Raw genomic sequence first — 11,606 nt, 5'->3', positions numbered from 1 at the left:
TTTCATCCTCTCTCGATTTCTCTCTCAAGCTCTCAAATTCTTTCTCTGTCCTTTTCTCTCTCTCTCTCTCTCTCTCTCTCTCTCTCTAATTCTGTCTCATGCTTTCTTTCTGCTTAAGGCTCTGTCTATCTTTTTAGCCTCTCATTCTCTCCCTCTCTCCTTCTTTTGCTCGCTCTGGTCTCATGCTTTAATTCTCTTTGTTTTCCATCAGTTTGTTCATCCTTCTCTCACTCTCGTTCTCTCGCTCTCTCTCTCTCTCAGTTCTTATAATCCTCAGGTCAGTGAAAGTCCAGGCAACATGAAATATACATCTCCCTCCAGGGTCTCAGACTCCCTAAAACTCATTGTCGGCTCCATGACGGCCATGTGGCCTTTCACTCCGCGTGTGTGTGTGTTTGGTGTGTTTATTTCTCTCCAAGGTGACTTTTCATGATGCGTCCTCTCTGGACACTACGACGTGCTTATCAGTTGGAATCCAGGTGCACATCTCCTCATCTTCCAGCGTGAATCATTTCTTCACACGCTCCTACAGGCGTTCCTAACGTTCACCACTGCCTTAAACTCCACCTGCGTCCGTAAAAAAGATCAATCTGCTTCCTGTCATGTTGAATTGGACACAAAAAGAAATAAAAATGTGCTCGGTGAAGTGGAAGTGTGCAGGTCTGGGGAGATGGAGAGATGAAATAGAGAGAGAGGAAAAACGAAATGACTGACTGTAAGGGACTAAAGCCCTGTGGTGTCTACGTGTCACAGTTGTTTATTCTGATAAACGTCTTTAAACGCATCACACGCCCTGATGCCTACACACACGTCCGCATCTGTCTCTGCTTTGCTTCCTCCGGCTAGTGTGACCAGTGAGAGAGAAAAGAAAAAGGAGGGAGAGTGTGTTAACTCTTCTCCACACACACACACACACACACACACAGTATGAAACTTGCTGGCACTTCTCAGTAAGCATGATGTGGTGTGTGAGTCCAGCAGTGTGGGAGGAGAAGAGTGAGTGAGTGAGTGAGTGTGTGTGTGTGTGTGTGTGTGTGAAATCCTGGTCCTACGATTTTGAAGCACTACAGCTCATCAGGGGAGAAGAAGAGCAGGATGTTCACCTGCCTGCAGAAAGTGCTGTGGATTCTGGGCTCTTTGGGGGTTTATGGGGTCCTCAGGTAAGGCTTTCAGCTCAAAGTTTGGTTCGGATTAGAAAAGTGCGTGTTATTTGCATACAAGTTCAATTGATGTGCTGGTTTTGTTCAGATCAGGTATGTGTCGATGATTTCTTCTGTATGATCACAGTATGCGACATGTCTTTGGTTAATGATTAGGATATTCCTTTGTTTCAACTCCTGGTGTCCTCAAATTCCTTATTATGAAATTAATGTTTTTGCTCCAGAACTCTGTGTGTGGGTGTGTTTGGTATTAGGACCAATGTACAGTAATAAACATCTTTGCTGCAGAAATCTGATCAACATTTATAAGTCACTATGGGGTCTTCAGAGGTGATTAAACTCTGACTACAGAAAATAGGAGATTGAGGAACGAATAAACAAACCCCCAACACCTCAACCGTTTAGATAATCGTAAGTGACTGAACAAATGTGTCGAATGTCCTCTAAGGGAGTCCCTGATTGGCCCCTGATTTAAGATAAGATAAACCTTTTATTTACAGCAGCAAACTAATGTGCAAATATGAAGCAGAGACAAAAAAATACAAATAAAGTGCAAACTCGATACTCGCGGGGGTTACGTTCTCTGACCCTCACAAGTAACAAAACTCACAAGGTTTTGACTCTCCTTTAGACGTTTCCTTTTTCAGCAGGAATTGTACATGTACTGTGAACTCAACAAAAATTGTGAATTACTTGTCATAAATGTTTTATTTACTACTTTAATTGAATAATACAATAATAAAATAGTTTTTCACAATTTTTGTCATTTATTTGTACAAACTCTGTTTTGAAATGTTACTCCGAACTTTTGAGCCACTCGTGGCTTCTCATGAACGATCAGATTTTTCGCGAGTTACTCTCAGTCCGGTTCCAAATGAAAAGTCGCCAACTATCGAGATCGCGAGTATTGAGGTTCCACTGTTTATACGATACAGTATAGAAATACAAATGAAACCCCCCCCAACAATAACTGTAGTTACACTATCAATCAAACTATTGCACTAGAATTATTGCACAATTAAAATTGTTTTTATTGCTTGTGGCACTTGATTGGTCCTTTTTTCTGTCCCTGATTGGTCCTCTTATTTGTGGTAGGGCAATGCTAGAAAGTGGGTGGGAAATTTGCAGGTAAACAAAAATGGGGAGAAAAAAAACAGGGATAAAATGTTTTAGGTTTGTTTGTAATGTTTGGGACTTCATGGGCATCCGTCTGTTCAAAAGGGAAGTGATGGGGAAAGAACGCGAGTGTGAAATGGGGCTTAATGTGGAATCTGATTCAGTGGAGAGTAAAAGTGATGAGAGAGGGATAGATGTGGACAGAAAGACAGGCAGAGAGAAACCAGGATAGAAGGATGGAAGAAGAGTGTGAGACGCATTGCAGACAGATAGCAAGAAAAACAGTGTGTTCGAGACGAACAGAGCAAAAAAACGCTATGATTCAGTGTGAGTGAGAGAGCAATAGAAAGACTCGGGGAGATGAAGAGAGAGACAGAGAAAGTAAGACATTGTAGTTATTTTGGTAATGCGTGGAGATACCCTGTCACATATAATATTAACATGTACATTAACATTTAGCCATTTGGGATCCAGACCTGAGGAGATCTGTACTCCATATTTAAAAGCAGTGGATAGGAAGAATGTTCTAGAGCTCAGAGTCAGCCGTGGGGATCTCCAGAGGCTTGGAGTTAAATGGGGATGGGCAAAACATATTTAAAGTTCTCAACATGAGAACTTTACTTGTACTTTAAAACTTGGGATGTGCAGTATCAGGTTGTTTAAGAACTTTAGCTAGCTCATTAGCAAAGCTTTGGGGCAAATGTTGCGGTGCTAAGACATTTCTTGATTGATTCTAGTTTATTTGAATAAATGAATGAATTCAGGTCTTTACTAGAACTGATTTTATAGGCTGTGCACTGCTTCCTAAAAACCTTTCTCATGATTATTTCATTATGATCAAAAGTCTCCATTTGCTGTTATAATAATCACACATATGGAGGTCAGGCTTCACAGAAGTGTTTGCTATATAGTGCAGCTCTAAACAGTCTCTACTGTTACTATTAATTCTAGGTACTAATAAAGAGCCTGCCCTTGATTGAAGCAGGTTTGTCCAATTACAAATACTGTGTAAAACATAGGTCTTCATCTTGGGGTCCGCTAATTAATGTTTATAATAAACATGGGTAAAAACATCAAATATAAAATATTTTTCATAAAAATAAAAATAATTATTACATTTACATGATTACATTTGGTTTGACACATTTTGTATCAGGGGGCACCTGCACCATGTTTCTATCACCTAAGGGGTCCTTGACCTGAAAAATGTTGAAGACCCCTGTTATAAAATATATTATCCGAAGGAAGATCTGCCATTTAGCAAATGTCAGTCATTAGCTGCCCCTTCTGTTTTATCATTATCTTTTTATAATTTCTGTTTTTGGGATTCTCCCAGGCTCACGTTGGGCAAAGAGATCAAAACGCTGAACGGTAGGTCAAAACCCTTGTCACCCTCTGATTTTCTGGACAAGCTGATGGGAAAGACTTCAGGCTACGACGCTCGCATCAGACCCAATTTCAAAGGTACTATCAGCTGTGTGGCGTCATTTTTACACAGACATTACACAGAGCTAAGGGTTGGAGCTCTATACAGGAGAGCCTCCACTTCAACATCCCCATGTAAAGCATGAATAAATCTTCATGGAGCTGGTTTGAACAGGTTTGCATCTCCTAGTAAAGGGAAAATTTCACAGATCCAAAGACAGTTTGGGGAAGAACCACATATGGCATATTGAAAAGTCAGCTGTTCCATTACTTTTGTTCATGTTGTGTAATATTATTGCACTCTCCTTGTCTGTTCATCTCATTTTTTTCCCCGCTGCTGATATTCTTGTCTTTTTGGGACATTGGGAAACAACGACAGCGTGCTGAGAAGAAGCTGCCGGTTTCAGTCCTAAATAAAAACATACGGAATTCACTCGTTTTGTGACTCAAGGTCTACAAAGACTTTCGCTGATAAAGAGGCTCCGTTTGTGCCACGGGGAAACACTTAAAACGAAACAAGAAAGCAGGAAAAAATTCATGCGGCAGCAAAAATCCACGCTTCTAATCTCAGAAATGCGAAAGGTCAAAAAGGCAAAACTTCAAATTCCTCACAACAGCAACTTTTTCCACCACGAGGTGTTAATTCTCCACAGAATAAAAAATGTCAGCTGGTGATTTTATAAATAACAGCTGAAAAGAAGAATGTGGAGGAAGTAAAGTTATATGATTGTATATCAAAAGAAAATGACTTGTGCCTGGGCTGCACATGCTAATTAGTTAGTTTGTAGTTATTAGCTAGCAAGCATGTAGTCAGTTTCATTTCTTCGCCAACTCACGTAGTCAATTTTTTAGATATTTGCTAGCTAGTATGGTTGCTAGTTCTTAGAATTAGCAAGAAAATTTGTAGTTGGATTTTAACTTTGCTAGCCAGCATGCAGCAATTTTTTAATATTAGCAAGCTAGCATTGTCTCTTTTTTTCCTTCTTTTTTTCAGCTTTATTGTAGTCAGTTTTTAAACATTAGCTTGCTAGGCAGTTTTATCTACTAGCTAGCTCGTATGTGGTTGGTTGTTTTACATCAGCTAGCATGTATTTAATAATATTGGCTTGCTAATATTTTAATTATAATCTATCATTTAGTTTCTGAGAACAACTTAAAAACATGGCGACGGTTGAAAACAACTTTGAAAACGAGCGAAAGATGGAGACGAAAAAAATAAATAAATCATAGGTTTTCTTTGTGTAAAGTCAAAAACTATGACAGAAAACGCAGCAGAAGTATTTCCTCCAACGCTGCCCATTCTCCATGTTAACCTACAGACCCAAATTAGTCGCTCTCCTTCAGGCTCTATATTCTCCTCCGTCTCTTCCTTCACCCTTCCACACAGTGGATTATGTTTGACACGTTTCCTGCAGGCTCGCACTGTCGTCCCCGTCCTTCCTGTCCTCCTACGCCTCACTCAGCTTCTCAGCCTCTCTCTCCCCATGTCTCAGCATGTCTCAGCTTTTCTTCCCATGTCTCCCTGGCCACTTTTCCCGTCTGCTTTAATTGATCATCCCTTTCTCCCATTTCAGTTTTATCAACTCGCTCGTCCAGTCCTTTTCAGTGTGTGTGTGTGTGTGTGTGTGTGTGTGTCTCAGAGCTCATGCATCATCCATTTTTGCACCACCATAAAGTGTGCGTCAGGACGTATAGTTGCAGCCGATTCGCCGGGGAGCGTAAATAACGTCCTCATGGCCAAATCAATCAACGATCATCCGAGTGAAATCTTGTCTTATCAAACTTTTACTGTAAAAATCTGACCGGTTGGATCAGAGGTATAATTGGAGCAGGTCGGATCAGAGGTATAATTGGAGCAGGTCGGATCAGCAGCTGGCATGGACTCTGCAGCGTTCCTCATTAATGTAACTCCCTCTCACACGGTGACAATCTGGCAACCCGGCGACTCATTTGTGATGTCGGGTTTATCTATAGCTGTGAGCTACAGGTGAAGCAATTTCTTACTCGATTTCTTACTAATTCTGTCTAATATTTATGATGAAATGAAAGTGTGTGTTTGTGTTTGTGTGTGTGTGTGTGTGTGTGTGTGTACACATTTGACTTTTAGATGACACCTATAGTTATGTGTGTCTTTTTCCCCCAGGACCTCCTGTCAACGTTACCTGCAACATCTTCATCAACAGCTTTGGCTCTGTGACAGAAACCACAATGGTATACACACACACACACACACACACACACACACACACTCAAACTCGAGGTAATAGTATATTTTAATTTTTTTATTGTAAGCTTTTTGTTTTTCAATCTATATTATAAAATGTTATGCTCCTGAATCCAAAGCTGTTTTATACAACTGTGTGTCTGCAAGAACTTTTGCCCGTACAGTGTATCAGTCTTTTGATCCTATGTTTATCTCCAGGATTACCGCTTGAACGTGTTCCTCCGGCAGCAGTGGAACGATCCTCGCCTGGCGTATAAGGAGTACCCTGACGACTCGCTCGACCTGGACCCCTCCATGCTGGACTCCATCTGGAAACCCGACCTGTTCTTCGCCAACGAGAAGGGCGCTAATTTCCACGAGGTCACCACTGACAACAAGCTGCTTAGGATTTTTCAGAACGGGAACGTCCTCTATAGCATCCGGTGAGACTGCATGCTAACAGAACCACGAGGTGCTGCAGGAACTGTGCGAGTTCTTACACGATTATTTCCACTTTCTCTCAGGTTGACTCTGATCCTGTCCTGTCCGATGGATCTGAAGAACTTCCCTATGGACATTCAGACCTGCACCATGCAGCTCGAGAGCTGTGCGTGTTTCATTATTTATATCCTCACAACAAATATCCTGGATTCTGATTGGTCGGAAAGTATTGATCAGGTTTCTATAATGGCAGAAGGTGTATATCAGCTTTCGAATGCGTTACTATAGTAACTGTTCAGAAATCTTGTTTTATTCCTTTCTGTGCTTCGTCTCAGGTTGGTCCGTCTTTAAACTCTTGCTCGTGAGCCCTGGGACTTTTATATTTTATTCATTTTTGCCCTGCAGCTTTTTCTCCCCCTGCAGCACAGTGGACTCGAGACGTGTCCACGTATTTTCGAGTCGGCGGAGTAAATTTTGCAGTCAGAGAGAAGCCGATTTGATCTTTTAGACCCGTCCTAAGAATAATAATGTCTTTAGGGACACTTTTTGTTCCACTGACTTTCGTTAAAAGCACAACGTTGTTGCTTGTGGTTTATTCGCCAAATAGTGAGCCGTGTAGAGATTTAATAACTCTACCAGAAGAGGGCGCTGAACTAGAACGTCCTCCTCATTAGTCAACAATGCCATTTTGATGTGTCATGAAGGATTTCCTTTTTTCCCCACCCACAATCAATATAGTTACATTCACAGCAGTTGGCGCTCTTGACGCTCTTAGCAATTGAATGTTAAGGGCCTTGCTCAAGGGCCCAGGAGCTTGGCGGTGCTGGGATTTAAATCGATTATCAGGAGTCCAACGTCATAACCCCTGAGCTACCATTTCCCACTATCATGCTAATTAGTCATCCGAGTTGATAACTATAAACCATGCTAACTAACCGAGTTGACAACTATAAAGCATGCTACCTAGCATGCTGACTGGATACTTATCGAGCATGCTAACCAGCTGAGTTGCTAAATGTAAAACATGCTAACTAGTTTATTTGATAAAAAAATAGTTTATTTAAAAACTATAAACCATGCTAACTAGCTGACTTCATAACTGTTAAGCATGTTAACTAGTGGACTTGATAACTATAAAGCCTGCTAACTAGCTGACTTCATAACCATGCTAACTAGCGGACTTGATCATTTAAAGCATGCTAACTAGCTGGTTAATAAATATATGAATAAAATTCATAAATCTTATATCAGTAAAGTTAATATTTATGTACATTTTAAACTCAAAGTGTTATATTTGTTTAAATATCGCTCTATTCTGGGTCAGAACTCGCTTTCTGGATCATCGAACAAACACGTCCTGAGGAAATAAACTTATATAAAACACGAGGAAATGAAGACGCGTTGCTAAAATGCAAATTAGTTTCATCTTTAAGACAGAATGAAAAAAAAAACAACCCCAATGTTCATGAGCGATTGTGTCTCCTCAGTCGGCTACACCATGAACGATCTGATTTTCCAGTGGCTGGATAAAGGTCCTGTGCAGGTGGCTGATGATCTAACGATGCCGCAATTCGTTCTGAAAGAGGAGAAGGACCTGGGATACTGCACCAAGCATTACAACACCGGTACTTTTCACACACACGTGTACTAACACGTGAATACACACAAAACAGCGCTAAGGTCAAACGTCTAATTGCATTGAAATGAATTCAGTGTGCAGAAATGCCACAAGATCTCAGAAATACATCCTGACCTTTCCCTCTGCAGATGTTGAAGGATCCCGTTGTTATGAGGTTTTTTAATTAAAGTGTTGTTTTGGTGCTGATGTGGTACGTGTGTGGATGTGTGACCAGGTAAGTTCACCTGCATCGAGGTGAAGTTCCACCTGCAGAGGCAGATGGGATATTATCTGATCCAGATGTACATTCCCAGCCTGCTGACGGTCATCCTGTCCTGGGTTTCGTTCTGGATCAACATGGACGCCGCTCCTGCTCGAGTCGGCCTCGGCATCACCACCGTCCTCACCATGACCACTCAGAGCTCCGGCTCCAGAGCCTCGCTGCCCAAGGTCTTACATAAGCGGCTCTCCACTGTTATCTACCCAAATATCTGTTCATCATTCCATAATTCCAAACCCAGTAGAACCACAAGAAACCCACCTCCAGAGTCTCAAGGGTTTATACATCCATATCGAACATCTAGATAATCATTCATTCATCTATCCATTTATTTATATTTTCCATAGCATTGATCTCTCAGGACTCAATGCCCAAGCTGCTTATATCCATCCATCCATCCATCCATCCATCCATCCATCCATCCATCCTTCCATCCATCCATCCATCCTTCCATCCATCCATCCATCCATCCATTGTACTGCTATTAAGATACTTAACCTAGGTTTTATCTATCTTTCTATCAATCTGTGCATCCATCCACCCACCCACAGTTCTGTAAGATCTGGCTGTTGAGATATTTTAGCTAGGTTCCATCCATCCATCCATCCATCCATCCATCCATCCATCCATCCATCCATCCATCCATCCATCCATCCATCAGTACATCCATCAGTACATCTGTCAATGCAAATGTGACTGTCAGACCCTCCTTCCTTACTGTGTGCTGTTTCTTCTTTTCAGCCTTCTGTTTGTCACTCTGTTTAGTAAAATCTAATTTCTGTGTGTGTCTGTGTGTGTGTGTGTGTGTGTGTGTGTGTGTGTGTGTGTGTGTGTGTGTGGTAGGTGTCCTATGTGAAGGCGATAGATATCTGGATGGCAGTGTGTTTGCTGTTTGTCTTTGCCGCGTTGTTGGAGTACGCTGCAGTGAACTTCGTCTCTCGGCAACACAAAGAGTTCTTTAGACTCAGGAGGCGACTGCGAGAAGAACAAAATCAAAGAGTCGTGAGTCACAACACACACAGACACACACACACACACACGTCACAGCCTGGTTATAGATAAAAGATTGCAAACTGTTTATTTGTTATAGGAAATTTTCCTCGTTACAGATACACACACACTTTTATCCCAGCATTATCGATCCGCATTGGACGTGTCCCAAACCACAACTGGTTCACTAAATCAGTGAGTCATACATTTATTATCAGGGAATCCGTTGCCCGACAGTGCGGCATGATGAAATTCAGTGCAATCGCGATAAAAAGCAGAAAATGTCCAAATGAAGTTCCGAATATCCATAATGCACTGCATGTGATTTGGGACACAGCTGCAGTGATGAGGTGCATAGTGATGGTGTTTGTGTAGCCTACATAGGGAGTGAATAGTGTGAGTATAGTCTCGGATAAACAGAAAGAAAAAAACAATAAATATATCAGTACATTAGGGGTTTGTGGGTGAGAAAAAAAAAGAGGAAGAGATCGATAGAAAGAGAGAGAAGAAAAGAGGGAGAATTTTACTGAGATTCAGACTGACCTAGATTCAGAGGCTCACTTCTGAGTGTGTGTGTGTGTGTGTGTGTGTGTGTGTGTGTGTGTGGGGAGAACACAAGACTGAGGCAATGATTTGCTCCGTGAATAAATAATGTGCTATGCCCATTTTGTAGTAATCTGTGTGTGTGTGTGTGTGTGTGTGGGTGTGTGTATTCAGGCTTCAGGTCAGTTTGGTGGAGCCGAGGTGAAAAACAAAAGCAATGATGTTACAGGCAGCACCACAACATCTTACAGGAACACGAAACACTGCAGTGCCTGTGCACGGGTATATAAACACACACACACACACACACACACACACACATTATAAGGTCCTGCTGTTTCACCCTGTGTCCTCACACTTCCGTCTTCTGTTCTTCAAAGGAGTTGGCTCAACACAACCAGGAGTTCTTCTTGTCCAGTTTCGGTTTGGACGTCCACCTGTCCGGAGACGGTCCCCTGTCCGAGGCGGCGGCCACGTTCGCGTCTCTCCCTCCAGGCCACTCGCTGTTCAGGATCCGTCACCGCTTTATCGACCGCGCCAAGCGGATCGACACGGTTTCACGTGCCATCTTCCCCCTTAGCTTCCTCATCTTCAACGTCTTCTACTGGCTTACGTACAAAGTACTGCGTAACGAAGATCTGCACTCCGGCGGCCTGTGAGCCAAGAGTACCGGAGGACACTCGCCATTGGCTCACGCCACCATCTTGGTTTCCAAAAAAAAAAAAGTTCTGAATAAATCTCACGGGGAAGACTTGAGGAACGAACATTTGAGAAACACGTCGACTCCCATGTAGCTTTCTGTAGCTCATCCTACAACATTCCTGCCTGATCCCCAACCCCACCTTCATTCTGTCAGGTGACAAGGCGTTCACTTGCTTGTACTTTATCTTGTAGCGGCCGCGGTGTGGACTATATTTTTCCCGAGAAATTTTGAGGAATTAGCTATATTTAGCTAGCTAGCTCATCAGTGACGAAATGTCTCATTCGATTTACACGCTTTGCCCGATTAGCCAGGCGAGCTAACTATAGTAGCTACGTCCTCTCATCACCCAAGGTTTTTCATTTCAAAGTAACATTTCTGTCCATGTATAGGTGAGAGGCGTACAGCAAGATAGCTAGGTTAAAGGTCAACAATTCTTAAAAACCATCTGCTCCAAATCCAAGTATTAGCAATTAGCAGAATCCTGTCCAACAGGACACAGCACAAGTGTGTGAAACTCTTTATACGTGTAAATACAACAATAAAATATTTAATACTGGTTTTATATGGTGTGTTATGTAGCCCCCCAAGCCCCCAACACCCCACCCCCAACCTGTTACTCTGTAACTAGCAGGTAAGCTAATGTTTCTGTATGTTTGGACAGAACAACCTACCAAAATACCATCTAAATAAATCTGGCCCATAATCCCAAACAGGTTCCACATTGGTGAGGGCTACAGGAAGTGCGGGTTGTGTTACTTCCTGTGGTAAAACACTTGTACTGGGCCACACACACTGACCCCAATCTGCCAATCGCGTCTTCCAGAGCACTTCGAATGTTTATCATGAATCACAAATATGATATCTGGAGGCGACGGGCCACGGCGGTGACTCAACCCCGTGTTGGAGGAGAGTCTCCTTCCCTGTGGCTAAAAGAGAAATCCCAAAGAGATGAACCATGAGGAACAAACAGACCCTGACCTGCAGTGTCCATTCTCTATGCTGACATGTTCGGAGGAGACACGTGGCATAAATAATCCAGGAACATACTTTCAGCCATTGAGCAAGAATAGATGCAAGTTGTATGAGAGAATCTTTTTTCTAAGGCTTTAGTTGGTGAAGGTGGCATC

General features: G+C 42.3%; 1 protein-coding gene across 1 annotated transcript; it reads left to right on the top strand.

Moving 5' to 3' along the window:
- The first annotated feature begins 264 nt into the window (after positions 1–264).
- glra4b (glycine receptor, alpha 4b) lies at positions 265–11,041 on the top strand. The gene is made up of 10 exons (XM_083530901.1): positions 265–1,160; positions 3,613–3,740; positions 5,845–5,912; positions 6,124–6,347; positions 6,429–6,511; positions 7,833–7,970; positions 8,199–8,413; positions 9,087–9,245; positions 9,951–10,058; positions 10,157–11,041. Exons 1-10 carry the CDS (start codon positions 1,096–1,098, stop codon positions 10,433–10,435), a joined length of 1,467 nt encoding a protein of 488 aa, XP_083387027.1. The 5' UTR covers positions 265–1,095; the 3' UTR covers positions 10,436–11,041.
- The last annotated feature ends 565 nt before the right edge of the window (positions 11,042–11,606 follow it).

The sequence above is a fragment of the Silurus aristotelis genome, assembly GCF_946808225.1.
Source record: "Silurus aristotelis genome assembly, chromosome: 26".
NCBI classification, from domain to species: Eukaryota; Metazoa; Chordata; class Actinopteri; order Siluriformes; family Siluridae; genus Silurus; species Silurus aristotelis.
The sequence above is the reverse complement of the archived record's forward strand: the minus strand, read 5'-3'. Positions and strand labels throughout refer to the sequence as shown.

Coding starts and splice junctions, on each gene's coding strand:
- glra4b (XM_083530901.1), top strand. CDS start 1,096: ATGTTCACCTGCCTGCAGAAAGTGCTGTGGATTCTGGGCTCTTTGGGG. Junction 6,348..6,428: donor AACGTCCTCTATAGCATCCG/GTGAGACTGCAT, acceptor ACTTTCTCTCAG/GTTGACTCTGATCCTGTCCT. Junction 9,246..9,950: donor AAGAACAAAATCAAAGAGTC/GTGAGTCACAAC, acceptor GTGTGTATTCAG/GCTTCAGGTCAGTTTGGTGG.